We start from the raw sequence: 19,675 nt of genomic DNA, 5'->3' as shown, positions 1-19,675 counted from the left end.
GGGAAGGCGTCTTGGGCAACCGAAACCCATCCCGAGAAGCGGTCATATAACCCGAGATCTCCTCCTCTTAACTAGAACTTTAGGACAGAGATCGGCAAAGTCTGAGGAAATGGGCACGGCTTAGAGCTGCCGGCGGCTGCGGAATTTACTTAGCTTCTTGGTTTTTTGGGGGGAAGACTTGGCTTGTTTAATCGAAAGCCCTGTGGAGAGAGATGAAGATGGTGACAGAAAATGCGTCACCTCTCACCTCATGGAGGGAGTGCTAGTGGAAGGGTTGACTGAAGAAGCGTCAGAGGCAGGAGCTGGGTAACTTTTTCCCTGCAGTCTTGCTGGACTTGATTTTCATGGCTTTTTCTCTTTCCCTAACTCTGCCTTTCCAGGAATCCATCCCCACTGGGAGTAAGAAATGACCAAGGTCCGGGTGAGTTGGCGCTCCATTTCTCCTAAAATGCCATCTCTCTGAAATGTCCCTGTGCCATGTGTTGTTTTCTTTATTGTCAGGCCCCCAGTACGGTATTTTATAGCTATGGATATAGGGACATTAAGATACTAAGGACATGTAGCTAGCAGATGATGTCACCAGGGTCTGCACAGATAGTTTTCACTGGCCCATCCTACCCAAGAATTTATTCCACTCCTCAGAGCAGTGGGCTGTGCCCTCCTGGGGAGCATCTGGAAGCCTACCTTTTCCTGCCAGACATTTCACTCACATTGAAAGTCATTCCAAGCTATTCCATACTCATCCCAGTGCTAAGTGGTCTCAGCAAAACAGAATGATAAACCACGGTGCTTTTCTTCAAGGAGCTTACCATTTTGATTAGCATATTATATTACCTGTACACAAAAAATATGCATATTAATAGTGATAAGTTGTTAACTATGGAAGAGTCAAAAACGAGGAAATTCGTTAAATGGCAGCACAGTGGTTACAAAATCACTCTAGAAATGCTTCTCAACCAGGCTAGTCTCTGTGGTTTTTAAGAACTAAGCTTCCTTCTCTCTTCCAGACCTAGTGAAAGGAGAGTTTCACTCCTTTTTTATTCTTTTGATCTTTGTACATCCAAAGGTTTATTGTGAAATACTCTCTATACACTTGACATAAGTGTCTCTAGGGTAGGTAAAATGAGTTATTCATCCTTTATACTCAGGTTGATTTGTTCTCTTTCACTAGCATGTCTACATATTTAACTGTCCCAATAAATTTTAAATTACCAAGTCATACTTTTTTAAAGAGAGTTCTCATTTGTCTCTGTAAAACCATCTGTAGGAGGTTACCTCAAAATTAACCCTTAGGCTCCCAGGGTATTCGAGATGGTCAGCCTCCACTTAGAATCCCACGGTGTTTGAGATGGTCGGCCCCCTCTTTGCCCTGTCCTGGCGTTTTCTGGTGGAGAGCTCTAACTCGGCTAACTCTGAGAGAGCCGAAGGAAAGTGCCTTGTCCTTTGTTGCAGAGAGCAGCAGGCCAGAAATAAACCCCGTGTTTTCTAACTTCAGGCTGTTCTTTCTCCATTAACTAAACAGGTCATCACACCGGAAATTGTTTGAATAAAATATCAGACTGCGTTTTAAGGAAAAAAAAAATGTTTTTTACCACTACCAGCAAAGGCCATCTTTTTGCTTGGCAAATACAGCCCTCACACACGAGCTCTTAGAAAAATCTGTTTAGAGGACAGTAAGCTGTCTTAAGGTACTGAGAGCATGGCTTCTCTGTGCCCTGAAAAGTGATTGAGGACTTGAAGGGAGACTAACCTGAGTAGAATCAATACATTTTCCTTCCTTCACTTCTGCCTGCTCCCTCATGGTTAATTATTCACTGCTGCTGCAACTGGGGATTGCTAGTTTAGTAAATTTTGAGATTCTGGTGTGTGTTACACAACAACTTTTTTAATTTAAAGAAAGGACTTAATTCCAATCACTGTGTGTTTTCTATGTACCACACATTGTCCTTAGGTCTGCTGAAAGGCGGGAGTGTTAATTAACCCTGCCCTTCCTCTGTGACATTGGGTAAATCACTTCACCCTTATGAACTTTGGTTTTTTCATCTGTAAACTGAGGGTCTTAGGCTTGACTGTCTTTAAGTTTTCTTTTAGTTGTGTTATTTATTATTCATTTAAATTGAATATGAATTTATATTTATCTTTCAGATTCCAAGTCAATTGTGGTAGCTGCTGGGGATTTAAAGATGAGTTGAGGCCAGGCGTGGTGGCTCACACCTGTAATCCCAGTACTTTGGGAGGCTGAGTGGGGAGGATCACCTGAGTTCAGGAGTTTGAGACCAGCCTGGCCAACATAGTGAAACCTCATCTCTACTAAAAATACAAAAAATTAGCTGGTCATGTTGATGCCTGTAATCCCAGCTACTCAGGAGGCTGAGGCAGGAGAATCTCTTGAACCCAGGAGGTGGGGGTTGTGGTGAGCTGAGATCTTGCCACTGCACTCCAGCCTGGGCAACAGAGTGAGACTCTGCGTCAAACAACAAAGATGAGTTGAGTGTGGTACCTATCCTTCAGAATCTTACAGCCAACTTGGGAGACAGACTTAATAGCTATAGTAGAGGGATGTGAAAGATGCTATGAGATCTCAGAGGAGAAGAATTCTAACTCATCCTCATGCTTCAGAAAGAGGCTATTGTCCTAAGACTGAAAGCTCCAAAATGGATGGGAGAACTCAATAAGTTAGGGCTTATGATAGAAAGGACTGTGCTAGACTCAAGTATGATGTGTTGAATGACTCCAGGTAATCTAGTGTGCCTCTTCCTGCTTTTTCACTTCGAAGTAAAGTTAGATACAGCAGAGAGGGGCTCTGGAAAGAAGTGGAAGGCCATGTGATGGTATGTATGTAGTTCTAAGGAGGTTGACATTTGTCTGATAGAAACAGGAAACAATTGATCTTGTGACCTTCCTCTTTGTGGCCTTTAGAATATCGAGTCTGCTCTCTCCACTGTAAGCAGGAGCACAGCCTTGGAGTGACTCCTTAGTGCCACTGATACCTGGGAAGACTGTTGATTATTCAGTGTTTCAGTCCCAGCTTTGTCTTGCTTAGGAGCACTATTTCCTTTCCTTTTCTCCCGTCCCTTGTCACAATGATTCCTCTCATTTGGTCTACTCCTGTCATTTTTTTTTTACCTACCACAAAGTTAATAGTCCACCAACATATCCTTTCCCTTCTCAGAATGGAATCCCGCCTGCCATTTTATCTTCAGGACCTTAAAAAATTAATAGCTCTGATTGTCTAACCTAGGGACTGAAAGATGACAAAAATTGTACTACGAAGAATTGGTAAGGAGTTATTGTAGCCTAGGTAAGGAAAAAAAAAAAATAAGCATCTTACTAAGACTGGCAGTGGAAATGGAAAAGAGGTAACACACTGGAGGGAAATGTAGGAGGCAGAATTGACAGGATCTGACATGGTTTGAATATTGTTGAGGTAGAAAAGGAGGATTAGACAATCCAGATGACTGGATGGAAGACAGATAAAAAATAAGGGAGAGAAAACATAATTGGTGGGCTTGCATCTCTAAAGATAGAAGAAGGGATTTGATCTAGAATGCACAGGAAGAGATTAGCCTTAAACAGAAAGACATTTTTTTTTCCTCTGGTCTGAAGAGAAGGTCTGGTTGGGAAGAGCAGCCAGCCCACTTGCTTTTAATATTCCGTGGGTCATGCCTTGCTAAAGGATGTGGTGATGGAACGTGAAGGCAGCAATCTTTGCTTCTGGTTGTTTGTCCCACCTTTACTCCAGGGCTTGAGGCTCCTTTTCCAGCCTTCTTCCTCAGAGTGGAGACCAGTGACCTTGAACAGAAAGCTTGGGAGACAACACCCATCCTTACCTTCATCTTTACCCTCATCCTTCCCTACTGGTGACAAGTCGGCTAAGTCATGTCACCCCTGCAGGGCAGGCCCAAGGAAGGAGTAAGTGGTGCCTCTTTAGCCTCAGGCCGAAGCTGGCTTAGCTGATCAAATTTATGAGACAGCCTTTATGACTTTTTATGTATTCTATTACTTTACTTTTGAAATTGTGCCTTAGAGAGTGGTGCCAGCCCATGCACGGTGCAGATACAAGTACTGAAATTGAGAGCTTGAAAAACAAAAACAAAACACTTCACCACAGGTAGTTTAAGAAGCATTGCTTCATCAGAGCGAGCCCTGAAGGGAACCAGATTTGCTGACATTGACTGAAAAAATATTTGGACTCCCTTTATGTGCCAGGCCCTGCTTGAGGTCTTGGGGATGCAGTCATGAACAAATGAGGCAGCCTCTCTGTTCTTGGGGAACTTAAATCTCAGCAGGGAGAGACAGTAAATAAGAAAGCAAGTGAATAAATAAGAAAATAAGGTAAGGCATAAGTCATAAGAAGAAATTAATTAAATTAAACTAGGAAAATGATAGATATAGGGTGCGCCAATGGATTAGATGGTCAGTGACATGCTTTCTGAAGAGGCAATGGTTGGACTGAGAGCTGAATGATGAGGAATGGAGAGGGCAGCTAGCACAAAAGCTACAATGAGTGATGCGGTTCAAGGGCCTGCTGGGTCACTGGTGCTGAATATGATCATAAGAGAGGCCTAGGTTGGGGAGGTGACAGGAGAGCCTCACGGGCCAGGATGAAGAGTCTGAATTTTACTTCATGGCCACTGAAAAGCCTTTGGAGGGTTTCACGCTTGGCCTTGATTTTGTTTTAAAAGATCACCTTGGCTGCCATGTGGAAAACTCATGTTTGGGGGAGCAAGAGTAGAGTCAGACCAAGAAGGAGGTTGGTGTGGGTGAGAGCAAGTGCTGCCTAGTGCTAGAGAGGTGACAGTGCAGGGCAGGGGAGCTGAGTGGATGCCGGTATGCTTTAGAGGTAAAGAAGCTAGGTGATGGGTGAGATGTGAGGATGAGAATGAAATGACTTCTTGGATTTGGTTTGAGCAATTGAGTGGTTCGTGTGGCTGTTTACTAAAATGGGGACGACTGGGGAAGAGCAGATGCTGATGGATATTGCTGGAGCAGGAGTTTTGTTAGGGCCTGTTCAGTTTTTTGTTTTGTTTTTTGTTTGTTTGACTCACTGCAACCTCCGCTTCCCGGGTTCAAGAGATCCTTCCACCTCAGCCTCCTAAGTAGCTGGGACTACAGGCATGCACCACCACGCCTGGCTAATTTTTGTATTTTCAGTAGAGACAAGGTTTCACCATGTTGGCCAGGCTGGTCTCAAACTCCTGACCTCAAGTGATCCGCCCACCTCAGCCTCCCCAAATGCTGGGATTACAGGCATGAGCCACTGTGCCCAGCCAGGGCCTGTTAAGTTTTAAGCACCTTTAGACGTCCCAGTGTAGATGTTAAAAGGTAGAAAGTTGGAGTCTGGAGGTGAGGTAAGAGGTAAGGGCTGGAAATAAATATTTGGCAGTAAATGGTATTTTAAGTCAAAGGATCCCTCAGGAGAGTGTTTTATGGCTGTGTGTATATGTGCTATTTTATTTTCCCAGTAATGTTCAACTACTTAGTTTATAAGCGGAAGAACAGAAAGCCTAGGAAGTGATTTTTAAAGTGTAGGATATTAGAGAGATTAATATTTTAAGAGTAGAGGAGTCCAGGTAGTGGACTAGTCCCAATTATGGTTATTACAGTTTGATGAAATGTGGCTGAGATCACTGGCACTGTGGAGATTAAGAAATGTGAGGTCAGAGTGTTGGGTCAATTGTTCCTGAAAGAGTTAAGGTTGTCAGGATAATGGTGGGAATGGGGTGAAGATGACAATTCAGCAATGACACAAGAAGACAGTGACACGGAAAGATTCAGTAGCTGTGGGCAGGAAGGAAATGATTTGGATGGAAGTAGCCAATTGAGAAAGGAAAGATTTTCCAACAAAACTTGACTTAGCTCACTTAGATCCCCTGAGCTGCAAACTTCTTCTATACCTTTCTTACCTTTTCCAGTGCTATTGACTTCACCCCCCTTCCAGGGCATTTGTGCAGATGGTTGTTTGTTGAGGAGGAATGTGCTTAATGTTTTAGGAACCAGTTACATTCAAGAATGCCTCTGTGGCCTTCACCGAGAAGTGAGGCCGCCTGGACTCTGCTCCCAGGAAGCTGTGCAGAGCTGTAATGCTGGGAACTACAGGAACTTGGTCTTGGTGGGTAAGGACATGTGAACTTGGACACCTGCCCATTGGCATCTTTGTTTCCCACTTCCTTTTTGACACAAAAGGATGTTTTCTGACTATTCTAAGCAGCTAAAGAACTTGGTAAGAATTGGAGAATAGTAGTTTTACTGGGTTGTCTCAAAAATCATACCTGTTCCATCCTTTATAAGCCAGAGGTGGGACTGATTTTGCTTTCTGCACAATCACTCAATCCCTGTGAGTTTCTGAAATGTGATCTCTCAGATGGAACAAGATAAAGATCATTATATAATAGCAAGTGAACCCCAAAGAGCACCAGGCATCATGGCAAGTTATAAGCCAGGCTAATCCACAACAGAGGAGTCCCTTTTTCAATGTTCCAGGAGTTATCTGATATCTTGCAGTCTGTGTCGAAAGCAGGGACTTCTGGGATGTTTCCTATGTGCTACTGTTTTACCTGATCTATTCACTTACTTCCCTTCTACCTCTGCAGGAGGTTGTGGTCTTTCCCAGTAATGGTCACTTGCTTCTCTGTACTCTTGCCTTTCCCCACATTTCCCCCACATTGGTCTTGTGCCATCTTAGCTTGGACTTTATTTTTCATTGAATGTCCTCCCCTGCCTTGCAATATCGTTTCCATTATTTCTTTTCTTACACATTCAGAAATTCATCCCTCTCCCCTCCCAAAATTAATCAAAACTCGTGGTGAGACACTCTCATACCCTACAAATAAATAAAACACTTTTTTAGTTTTTTTGAGCAGGAGTCAACCAACCTCTTTCGCCCAGGCTGGAGGCTGGAGTGCAGTGGCATGATCTCGGCTCACTGCAACCTCCACCTCCCAAGTTCAAGTGATTCTCCTGCCTCAGCCTCCGGAGTGGCTGGGCTTACAGGCATGAGCCACCACACCCAGCCAGCCAAAACACTTTTTGACTGCCTGAATCAAGGAGCCTTAAACATTTTCAAATGCAGTAATTCATTTTTTAGATATCTATTCTAAGGCAATAGTAATTTTAACCAAAAATTGTGAACAAAATACTCATTATAGAATTATTTAAAATAGTGAAAAAAATATTTACCCCCTAAATGTATCACAGGGGATTGGTCAGCCAAATTATCATGGATCACAGAAAAGTATGTAGCCATTAAAAAATAGATTGATAAAGAATTTTAATTAGATGGGGAGATGAATGTATACCTACTAGGTTGAACCATGTGAAATTGCCATTTTATAGCCAAAAGCAGCCATTCTACAAAAAACACCGAAAAGTGACTGGGCACAGTGGCTCATGCCTGTAATCCCAGCACCTTGGGAGGCTGAGGTGGGCAGATGGCTTGAGCTCATGAGTTTGAGACCAGCCTGGGCAACACAGCGAAACCCTGTCTCTGCAAAACATACAAAAATTAGCCGGATGTGATGGCAGTTACCTGTAATCCCAGCTACTCAGGAGGCTGAGGTGGGAGGACCCCTTGAGCTGGGAAGGCAGAGTTGTAGTGAGCCAAGATGACACTACTGCACTCCTGCCCTGGTGACCGTTAGACCCTGTCTTTAAAAAAAAAATGTGCCATCATGTTAGCTTTCAGGGTTTTTTCCTCCCTCAGTCCACAGTGGGGCCCTGGTTCTCTTCCCTCAGTAACTGTGGCCCTTCAGTTTCTATTTTCAGCTAATCCTGGGGAGTAAAGAGAATGCTACAGGGCAAAGTCGTTACCTCCAGGTGGTGAACCAGGCCTTTCCACATTCTTTATATAAACCCAGTGCCTGTGCTCTGTTCTTGTACCAAAATTGCCCACTACTGAACTTTTGTCTCTTTCAGAGTTTGTTCCTTTTTTAATGTTTCTTTCAGCATATTTACCATTATCAATTTTACTGATGGTTTCTATAGTGTTGATCTTCTCTTGAAATTCTTTGTCATGCATGAAATCATAGTTTTTCTATTTCCTCCAGCTTCTCTCGTAGTCCTTTTCTCTGCAAATTCTCTGGCTTCTTTCTTTTTTCTTTTTTTTTGAGATGGAGTCTCTTTCTGTCCCCCAGGCTGGAGTGCAGTGGCATGATCTTGGCTCACTGCAACCTCCGCCTCCCGGGTTCAAGCAATTCTCCTGCCTCAGACTCCTGAGTAGCTGGGACTACAGGCGCCCACCACCATGCCTGGCTAATTTTTTCTATTTTTAGTGGAGATGGGGTTTCACCATGTTAGCCAGGCTGGTCTTGATCACCTGGCTTCTATCTTTTTTCTAACTTGAAATCTCAAAGGGCTCTTTGGTTTTAAGTCACTACATCATCAGTGTTTCTCGGCCTTTTTATTTATCATTACTCTCTCCCTGCCAAAAGGAGACAGATTTCTCCTTTAGAGAAATTAAGTATGAAGGAATAAGGTTTTGTCAGGTAGGATTGTTTTGTGAGTCCCAAACCAGCATAATATGTAAGATTTGTTTGGCCAGCCGTGGTGGCTTATGCCTATAATCCCAGCACTTTGGGAGGCCAAGGCGGGCAGATCACCTGAGGTCAGGAGTTCAAGACCAGCCTGGCCAACATGGCAAAACCCCGTCTCTACTAAAATTATAAAAATTAGCCAGGCGTGGTGGTGGGTGCCTGTAATCCCAGCTACTCAGGAGGCTGAGGCAGCAGAATTGCTTAAACCCGGGAGGTGGAGGTTGCAGTGAGCCAAGATCGTGCCACTGCCCTCCAGCCTGGGTGGCGGAGTGAGACTCCATCTCAAAAAAAAAATAAAATAAAAAGATTTGTTGTGCCCCCTATGAACCAATTCTCACCCCTTGGAGACATTATTGTCCCTGAGAATGCATGGTATGTCCACTTATAGGAGGAACTGTTACATATTTAATGCTGTTCAACTCTCCTTTCTATTTTGATAAGCCTAAAATTATTTTCCTTTTTAAGTTCCCTTCTTGTATTCCCACTTTTGTCAGTATTAAAGTTGTTCCAGTCTCCTAGTTTAGAAATGGGCCATGACTGTATTCAGTTTCTCTTGGGCCAGGCATGGTGGCTCATGCCTGTAATCCCAGCACTTTGGGAGGCAGAGGCAGGAGGATCACTTGAACCCAGGAGCTGAAGACCAGCCCGGGTAACATGACAAAACCCCCTCTACAAAAAATATAAAAAGTTAGCCGGGCCTGGTGGCATGTGCCTGTAGTCCCAGCTACTTGGGAGGCCAAGGTGGGAGGATCACCTAAGCCAGGGAGGTTGAGGCTTCAGTGAGCAAAAATCTCCAGGCTGCAGCAAGCAAAGACCTCCAGGCTGCAGCCTGGGCAACAGAGTGGGACCCTGTCTCAAAAAAAAAACAACAGTTTCTCTCTTCTCGTCCTCAGTATCTAAAATCTCCCACCAATTCTTTTTTACCTTTAACTTATTTTAAGTTTATTAACACTCCTAGATCCCACAGATGTTGCCCTAAAGTGAGTCTGTTTAATGCTTAAAATAGGGTAAAAATTAGTCAGATTGTTGCCATCATTTTTCAAGCTCAAGTTAGATGTTGCAAGTACACTTGTCTCCTCTAAACATCATTTATGATGTCATTCTTTGAAGTATTACTATACAGTTGGTAAGTCCTATGAAGAATGGAACAATGCTCTGAGAGAACGAAGGCATGTGATGGAATGCGGGTTGTGTATGTGTCTTAGGGAGAGCCTCTGAAGTGACATTAAACTGGGAGCTAAGGGATCAATAGTTTAAACAGGTGACTAGGGAGGGGAAGAACATCCAGGCAAAGAGAACCACGCAAGAGGACACCCAAAGACCTGGAAGGAGGAGTGTGGTAGACCACAGGGTGCATCTAAGAAGGACTGAGAAGAGGTGGTGGACACGGCCTGGCTCAGTTATGGTGTTGAAGGCACTGGTAAAAAGTGGATTTATGACAAAAATTAGCCAGGCGTGGTGGCACATGCCTGTAATCCCAGCTACTTGGGAGGCTGAGGTGGGAGAATCGCTTGAGCCCAGGAGGTGGGGGTTGCAGTGAGCTGAGATAGCGCCAGTGCACTCCAGCCTAGGAGACACTGTGTGACCCCATCTCAAAAAAAAAAAAAAAAAAAAAGTAGATTTATTTTGAGTGGGCAGCCATTGGATCAGGGAATGGTATGCTCTGATTGACCCAGTATCACTGTGACTGCTCTGTGGAGAGTGATTTACACGTAGACAAAAGTGAAATAGGAGATGGGCTTCCAATTTCAAGCTCTGCTCTAGGTTTTCATTTTTATTGACAAAATGGAACAAACTTGTTGAACATTTTTCTTTTTTGCAAGTAAGACATAAAAGTCTCAAAAACTCAAACAACACAGTATAATGTGAAATCAAATCACTTTCTATGAACTCTATATTTATGTATGTACAAGTATATGCATTAAAATTTTATGAGATTACACTGTGCGTATTTTTAATTTGCTGTTTTATGCAGTATGTGTTAGAGTTTTTTTCTGCCATGTTAACTCCCTATAAAAGGACCCCTTTTCTCATGTCAGTATTTTCTCCTAATGTTGTACACTCATTCTCCATAGTATTTTTTTTCTTCTTCTTCTTTTAGACGAAGTCTCACTCTGTCACCCAGGCTAGAGTGCAGTGGCACAATCTCGGCTCACTGTAAGCTCCACCTCCCAGGTTCAAGTGATTCTCCTGACTCAGCATCCTGAGTAGCTGGGACTACAGGTGCCCGCTATCACGTCCTGCTATTTTTTGTATATTTAGAAGAGATGGTTTCACCATATTGACCAGGCTGATCTCGAACTCCTGACCTCAGGTAATCCACCCACCTCAGCCTCCCAAAGTGCTGGGATTACAGGCATGAGCTACCGTGCCTGGCCTCATTCTTCATATTATTTTAAACATTTTTTTAAAAGCTAACATCACACTTTCATTAAAATGCACCTTTCATAAAATTCCTCCCCCATTCATTTTCACACACCTACAATTTCTATAACCACTAGCCTACTTCCAAGTACTGTACGATATGGCTGTTGAAGCAATATCCTTTCAAATCCATTTAATCATTTCACCCCATTTCATGATTTAACTGCTACAAACTGCCCTGTTTTTCTTTTGTCGTTTTTCTTTTTCATTTTTGCCATTACTTTTGAAATGTGTAGACAAAGTGATACATTCACCTGGGTAAAACAAGTTGTATGGACAGCTCATAGTGAAAACGTTCCTGTTTCCTGACTCTGCTGCTCCATCAGCCACAATGTGGCTTCCAAAGGCACTCAGTTTTCATCTTTCTAGCTGTTCCATATTGGGTTTGTCTTCCTACTCCAGACGATATGTTTATACATAGTTACTCTTCTAAATAAACAATAAATGCATTCACATGATTAAAAAATAAATATGAAAGGTGCACAATGAAAAGTTTCTTTCATGTCTGTAGCTCTTGTCTATCCAGGTTCTGGTCATTGGCCCTTAAAAAGTGAGTAGTCTCATGTAAATGTCATTTCACAAATTATGCCTGGAAATCTGAAGAGTAAAGCTCTAAGTTGGAATGTTGAGTGCATATATTTATGACATTGATTGATAATTGTCAAAATGTCCTTCATATCAGTTTACACTGACAAGTAATGTGTGTCTTCAGACTTCGGGTTTGTGCTAGTTTAACAGGTGGAAAATGGTACCTCAGTATCATTTAAATTTAGTGTATTGTGATATACTGTTATTTCTCCATTTATCAATATTTTGTAATTTCTATTGACTTCCCCATATTATAGATGAGGATGTAGCTTTTTCATATTACCTCCTCAAATGCCTAGCCTCCCAAGAATTTGTTAGAGTCATGTCAGTGATGAATGCTTACATTGCTTTGACTTTGTAATTAGTTGTTCGCTATAGAGTCAAGTAGTACAATATGATTATAGTTCCTTTTTTATTTTTTTATTTTTCCTCTGAAGCTAATACTTGCCTTTTAAAAATATATTTTATTTGGGGGGTTTTGACTCCATACTGTTATTGTAGAGTTTTGTTTATTTTTTCTTTTATTTTTCAACTATGGTTTTGGGGTTTGAGGGTTTTTATTTTGTTTTGTATTTTGTAGAGAGAGGGTTTTGCCATGCTGCACACACTGGTCTTGAACTCCTGAGCTCAAGCAATCACCTCGCCTCAGCCTCCCAAAATGCTGGGATTACAGACATGAACCACCACGCTTGGCCTAATTATGTATTTTATTGACTTCTTGGCTTACTGTTATTTCTTGTAGCATGTATCCTTTTTCTTAAATTTTAAAAAATTTTCCTATAGTATATTCCTGAGTGATTGTTTTAGTAATTGAATCTTTTCATGTTTGAAAGAGTGTCTATTTTTTCCTCTCTTTGAAATGGTTAATTGGCTGGTTAAAAATTATAATTTCACAATGACTTTTAACCCAAAACTTGAAGATATTGAAGATTTGCAATATTGCCAATTAGTTGTTCAGTGTCAATATAATTCTCACTTATTTGCACATAACCTGGCTTTTCTGTTTGGAAGCTTTTAGCATTTTGTTTTTGTTGTTGTTGTTGTTGTTGTTTGTTTTTTCCTTGAAGTCCTGAGGTTTTAAAAGAGTATGTTTAGTTCAGGGTGTTTTTACATACCATTTTTTAGCATTTATTGGGCCCTGAATCTTGCATTCTAGGAAACATTTTTTTGTTGTTATTTCTTTGATCATTTTCTCTCCATGTGTTCGATCTTCACTGTCCTCATGCAACTCCTTGGAGATGGGCTTTTACTTTTATCTTTCTATCTGTCTGTCTTTTCATATGCATTCTTGGAGAATTCCTCAATCTTCCATTTTAGCCATGTGTTCATTTTACTATTTAACTCATCTAAATTGCAGGCCTTTGACTAAAACAGCCTGACACATATCTAGGAAACAAGTTACATAACCTATCATCATCTTCAGTCATTTTATTTAGAGTTATTATTTTCATAGCAATATGTTTATATTTTATTATTAGATTGTGTTTAAATATGATATCCACTCCAGTTTTTCTGGGATTTTAATTATGTACCTTTTAAATTCTGTTTGTCTCCTTATATATTTTTTCAAAATTCTTGTGTTCTCAGTATGATATGGAGTGTGTCCTCAACCCATGCTTGACCCACTTTGGCATGTATGTGTGTTCTACTTTAGGGGATGATTCTGCTGATTGGGCTAGGGAGGGAGGTAATAAGAATCCAGATGGTAGATGTTGTAGGCCTTTTGTTTTTCTTTTTTTTTTTCTTTGACAGTTGGCAGAGCTAAGTGAGGTTTTATTTTGGGAAAAATAAAAAATTTGAATTGTTTTGTAGCTGGATGTGTGGGCAAGGGGGCTACCCAGGTAGTAAACTCCCCCCACAGGTGGTCTAAGGGCTAGGGCTGAGCCTCAGGTGGGCCTCCTCTTCCCTGTACTCCCCTGCACAGTGGTGTAGGCCATTTTTTAAGGCCACCTCTTTTGCCACTGAGTTATTGGGGGCATGCTCTGCTTCTTCATTTCCAGCCCTGGGCTATCTTCCTTGTCAGAACTCCCATTAAAAAAATTAGCTTGAAGTTTTATCCTGGGCACTTATGTTGTCAGTTGCTTCTTTTTTGTTCCTCAATCCATTGGTCATTGTGTAGGTTCAGCATTACCTCAACCTCTGCTTCTCTGTTCAGTTCTGTTAACATTATTAGCAGTCTTTCTTTGGCAGATCATTTATTTTATTCTTGAGGCTTTATATGAGGCCACTGCTGCTAGCCATCCTATATTTCTATTTCTAAGAGGAAGAGGGTGGGCTGGGAGAGTGCTGCTAACAGCAAAAACTAGCACAGCACGTTAGGAATGCCTAAGTTGAATTAAGAAATGTCTTTATCACTGTTTATTATTTTCTGAGACATAGACTCCAGGAAAATGGGGTCAGTGCTCCCTTACTTTGTAATAATTGATTCTGAGTTTGGTCATTGAATTTCTATGATTTCTTAAGATGTTTTACCCATGAGGAAGCCTTCTGTTATATATAATTTGAGCTGTACATTTTTCCCCTAGTTTCTCCATCACTCCTAATCCATCTGCTCTTTATCATTTACGAGTTCCTCGATGTTTTTATTCTGATGATGTCGACCTTTCTGTTTTCCCAAGACTATTATGGATTTCTTGTCATTTCAGTGTAATATTAGGCTATTCACTCTAACTGTTGTAGTAAGTCTTGGGGAAGGTTTTGTTTTGGTTTTGGTTTTTTAATATACCAGTAAGTCTAAACTCTGTATTCCTAGCACAGTTCTCTCACAGGACTTCCAGACCTGTATATATCTCACTGCTTACTGACCAGTACTGCAGGAATGTTCCACTAACACCACAGATTATACAAGGCAGATTTGAGTTTCTGCCCCCTTCCCTACTTCAGCCTCTTCCTCTTGCATTTCCTCTCTGATTATAGAGTACCACGGTACCCATTCACTCAGGCAGCAATCCCAAGGAACAGGCTTGGGGCCTCCTTTCTCTTCGAGGTTTAATTTATCATCACATGATCTAGAATGAATTTCTCCCATTCTCTCCACAGCTATCATCCTTACTGTTTTCCTTATGATTTGCTATGGCAGCCATCTTGCTACCTAAAGTCTTACTTTCCAGTGGTGTTTATAGTCACAAAGTCAATTATTTCACTCTGAATTTAAATCCTTTAATAGTTTTCAATCCGTGCAGGGTTTAGCCCTAAGGTCCTTATTATTAGACACTAAGCCCTTTGCTCTGGCTCCTTACTTCCCCTCCGTGGCACATTCTTCACCACTCTTACCATTTTTATCTCCTTCGTAAGAAGCCACTTGTAGTTTTCTTTAACATGTCATATTTTCTCTCCACATTTCACTTCTTTTTTTTTTTTTTTATTTCTTGTCATTTTCTCCCAGAAATCTTCCCAAACACCGGGGTCTGAGTTAAATGTTCCTCTTCTGTACTTTCCTAGCTGGTTATGCAGACATCTCTTGCACTGTATTGTACTATACATTCATCTACACCACTCACTTAGTATTATCATTATTTGGTATATTTGTCTTCCCAGGAAGCTTTAGCTTGTTAAGCAAAAGGATTTATATTTTCTTCCTTGTGTCCCCCATACCTATGAAAGCAGAATACCAATGAAATGCAAATTTACTTAAAGGAAAGTAGGCCGGGTGTAGTGACTCATGCCTGTAATCCCAGCACTTTGGGAGGCTGATGCGGATGCATCACTTGAGGCCAGGAGTTTGAGACCAGCCTGGTCAACATGGTAAAACCGCATCTCTACTAAAAATACAAAAATTAGCTGGGCATGGTGGCGTGGGCCTATAATCCCAGTTACTTGGGAGACTGAGGTGGGAAAATTGCTTGAACCTAGGAGGCGGAGGTTGCAGTGAGACCAGATCACGCCGTTGCACTCTAGCCTGGGCAGTGGAGCAAGACTCTGTCTCCAAAAAAGTGAGACGAGATGAAGTGAGATGAGATGAAATGTTACTGTTAGCAAGGATATAGGACTTATAGTCTTCTATAGGATTAGTTAGGGAAGACTTTCCTTGGCTATGCTTAAAAGCCAAGAGAAAATTTCTATCTTGTACCCAGATACAAATGCACCCGACATTAACCCAAAGGACATGACTATAAGGACAAGCTGAACTTTTTCGTAGTTACTAAGTCTTCAGGCCTTAGGCACTCTCACTCAGAAATCTTGAAGTCTACCCTTTGTTCTTACCACTGAATTCTCTCTGTTCCCTAGGAGACTTGAATGAAAATTCTGTGGAGAATCTTCAGCAGAAAGCACTTCAGGATCTGTTACATGAGCTTTCCTCCTGGCTAATTTTGGAAGGCATGGCCAGTACAATTACCGGAAGTCAGGATTGTATCGTGAATCATCAAGGGAAAGTGGATGGGGAGCCTGAACTAGACCTTTCCCTTTGTCAACAGTGGGGAGAAGCATCTTCTCGTATTTCCAGAAACAGGGACAGTGTGATGACTCTTCAAAGTGATTATTTCAAAAACAGTGAAAGTGAAACATATTTGCCTTTGAAAGTCCCAAGCCAAATAGACACACAATACTCTTCAGTGAAGTTCTGTAAGAATGAGCCTCAGGATCATCAGGAAAGCAAACATCTCTTTGTAACGGAAGAAAACACTGAGAGAAAAGTGATAAAGGGAGAAAGTTTTTCAGAGAACCTTCAAGTTAAAATGGTGTCTGATGGAAAAGAACTGGTCTCCCCATTGTTAAATGGTGAGGCAACTTGCCAGAATGGCCAGTTAAAAGAATCTTTGGATCCCATTAACTGTAACTGCAGAGACATTTATGGATGGAAATCACAGGTGATCAGTTGTAGTCAGCAGAGAGCTCATACAGAGGAGAAACCCTGTGACCATAATAACTGTGGGAAAATACTTAACACCAGCCCAGATGGTCATCCATATGAGAAAATCCACACTGCAGAGAAACCATATGAATGTGGTCAGTGTGGTAAGAACTTCAGTCAAAGCTCAGAACTACTACTTCATCAGAGAGACCACACAGGAGAAAAACCCTACAAATGTGAACAGTGTGGGAAGGGCTTCACAAGGAGCTCGAGTCTGCTTATCCATCAGGCAGTCCACACAGATGAGAAGCCTTATAAGTGTGACAAGTGTGGGAAGGGCTTCACCAGGAGCTCAAGTCTGCTCATCCATCATGCTGTCCATACAGGCGAGAAGCCTTATAAATGTGACAAGTGTGGGAAGGGCTTTAGTCAGAGCTCCAAACTACATATCCACCAGCGAGTCCACACTGGAGAAAAGCCCTATGAGTGTGGGGAGTGCGGTATGAGCTTCAGTCAGCGCTCAAACCTACACATCCACCAGCGAGTACACACAGGAGAGAGGCCCTACAAGTGTGGCGAGTGTGGGAAGGGCTTCAGTCAGAGCTCGAACCTTCACATTCACCGGTGCATCCACACGGGAGAGAAGCCTTACCAATGCTATGAGTGTGGGAAGGGTTTCAGCCAGAGCTCGGATCTTCGCATCCATCTCAGAGTCCACACTGGGGAGAAGCCCTATCACTGTGGCAAGTGTGGGAAGGGATTTAGCCAGAGTTCCAAACTCCTCATCCACCAGAGAGTACATACTGGAGAGAAGCCCTATGAGTGCAGCAAGTGTGGGAAGGGCTTTAGCCAGAGCTCCAACCTTCACATCCACCAGCGGGTTCATAAGAAAGATCCTCGCTAAGTGACATTTGCCCGTTCAGGTCTTCACAGTGCTCATACTGTAAAAACTGTTAAATATTTAGTATCACTCTTACCTTTATATTCTACAAAGGAGAGAGATGTAAGGGTTATTTAGATGTGTTTCCTCACTGAAAAAATCATTCATTCAAAGTATTTAAGTATCAAGCACTTTTTTATGCTGTACAACGAATGGATTGTTCTTATTTTCAGATGGGTAGAGTAAAAGTACTTTACAGTTCAACTACATATTCTACCCAGCATTTTAATGGCAAGAACTTTATATTTATTCTCAAGCAGGGCATGTTTTCCTTTGTTCACATTCTCTGAGAAATTGAAACTCTGGTTTCTCTTCAAATTATGTGCTTTGTGTTTTTCATATTTCTTTCCAGTCCTGATTAGCCACCTCTAAACTATGATTGTACACTGTGTCCATTTTAGGCCAAGAGGGCAGTTGGAAATACAAGGGACATGGAAATCCTTGTGTTTATTGCAGACAGGTACAATAGTTTGTAGCCACACAACAAACAGCTGGAAGAGAGTTACTCATGTAGTACGTTCCCATATACCATTTTGATAGGAAGTTGAACAGCCCCTCCCAGGCAACTATTCAGGAATGTAAGTAGTCCTTTTTGGTGAGTACAGCTAGTTTATTGGGATACTTCCAGAGTGAATGTGAGGGAGTGTCCAAAGTAACATGCCTGGCACTTTGGGAGGCTGAAGAGGGTGCATCACTTGAGCCTAGGAGTTTGTGACCAGCCTGGGCAACATGGCAAAACCTTGTCTCTACAAAAAAGTGCTAAAATTTGCTGGTGTGCTGGCACACAGCTTCAGACGCAGCTACTCAGGAGGGTACCTAAGAGCAGGTGATAACAACAAATAGGTTCCAGAGGCAGAGCTGGACAAATGAATACATAAGGAGCAGGGGGCAGCTTAGAGGCTGCAGAAATCATGTTGGGGCTTGATAAGCTAAAAATGGCTAGCAGAGAAAGTGTTTAAGAATGCGCTTTTGTTAAACATGTCTCATCACATTGGACAACATTAAGATGCAAGGAAAATTTTAATTTATCAAACTACAGCAATAAGGAGAATAGGAGAAAGACTATCAGCAAATGAAAATTTGAAAGATGGAAAGATAGCCAGTAGAGCAGAAGCAGGCACAGTTACGCTGCTTACATATGGGGATAAGGAAAAGAAGGAACCAGTTTGGCTCCAGGCTCAGAAATGCTTAGTACCTTGGAGGATGGGCGTGAGATGTGAAGAGAAAGCGATGAAACTAATGGCCATTTGTACATGGAACATTCCTCCTCATTACGTAAACACACATACTGCTCCCCAACTCCTTCCTGTACATGGCTGACCAGAGGTTTAACGTCCAGCAGGAGATGGGAAGTTTCTTCTCTGCAGAAGTTGAATGGCCCCAAGGGAAAGACCTCTATATTGTGGAAATTTGGGAATCCTACAGCAGAGCTACTTTATAGCTTAAGTACACATAAAACAGCTTCAAAATTCATGAAATAAAAACTGGCAAAATTGAAAAAGGCACAATTTCAATTATAGTTAGATATTAGTCAAGTAATTGATAGCACAAGTCACTTAGTGCTTGCACTATCAACTAACTTGACTAATTGACATTTGTAGAACACTTCACTCATTAGCATGATATGTTAATATATATATATATTTTTTTAGGGACAGTGTCACTCACCCAGGCTGGAGTGCAGTGGTGCAATCGATTAACTGCAACCGTGAACTCCTGGGCTCAATCAATCCTCCTGTCCAGCCTCCAGAGTAGCTAGGACTATATGCATGTGCCACCACACCCAGCTATTTTTTATTTTTGTAGGGATGGGGTCTAGCTCTGTTGCCCAGGCTGGTTTTGAACTCCCAGGCTCAAGCAGTCCTCCCTCCAGGACCTCCCAAAGCACTGGGATTACAGATGTGAGCCACTGCGCAACCTGTATACATTCTTTTTAAGTGTGCCTACTATGGAGTATAACAAAACAGTCTTAAGATTTTTTAAAGAATGAAAACCATACAAGGTATATTCTCTCATCAGGACAGAATTAAGTAAGAGACCAATAACAAAGATGTCCAAAAAATCTCTTAATATTTGGAAATTAAACATCATACTCATAAATGAGCAATAAAGAGAAAATTTGAAAATATTTTGAACTGAATGAGTGTAAAATTTGTGAAATGTAGCTAAAGCAGTGCTTAGAGGTGAAATCAGAGTATTAAATACTTACGTTAGATAAAAAGATTTCAATTCGATAGTCTAAACTTCTACCTTATGAAATGAGAAAAAGAACAGAAATAATCCAAAGCAAGTAGAATAGGAGATGATAAAGAGCTAAAAGTCACAAAATTACAAATGGACAAACAATAAAGAAAATTTAATGGAACCAAAACCTGGCTCTTTGAAAGGATTGAAAGAATT

The 19,675-nt window shown here is 41.6% G+C and overlaps 1 protein-coding gene across 4 annotated transcripts; it reads left to right on the top strand.

Moving 5' to 3' along the window:
• The first annotated feature begins 378 nt into the window (after positions 1-378).
• Positions 379-17,593, top strand: ZNF239 (zinc finger protein 239). 4 transcript variants are annotated; one of them, XM_011978564.1, is made up of 3 exons: positions 379-421; positions 5,994-6,112; positions 15,771-17,593. In XM_011978564.1, the coding sequence occupies exon 3, from the start codon at positions 15,863-15,865 to the stop codon at positions 17,237-17,239; it is 1,377 nt and encodes a 458-aa protein (XP_011833954.1). In that variant the 5' UTR covers positions 379-421; positions 5,994-6,112; positions 15,771-15,862; the 3' UTR covers positions 17,240-17,593. The 4 variants fall into 4 exon arrangements, with proteins under 4 accessions (XP_011833954.1, XP_011833955.1, XP_011833956.1 ...); XM_011978565.1 differs by having other exon boundaries at positions 5,994-6,116; XM_011978566.1 differs by lacking the exons at positions 379-421; positions 5,994-6,112 and adding an exon at positions 9,648-9,723.
• Positions 17,594-19,675: the final 2,082 nt, after the last annotated feature.

The sequence above is a fragment of the Mandrillus leucophaeus genome, unplaced genomic scaffold, assembly GCF_000951045.1.
Source record: "Mandrillus leucophaeus isolate KB7577 unplaced genomic scaffold, Mleu.le_1.0 Scaffold197, whole genome shotgun sequence".
Taxonomy (NCBI): domain Eukaryota; kingdom Metazoa; phylum Chordata; class Mammalia; order Primates; family Cercopithecidae; genus Mandrillus; species Mandrillus leucophaeus.
Note: the sequence above shows the minus strand (reverse complement) of the source record. Positions and strands in the feature narration are given on the sequence as shown.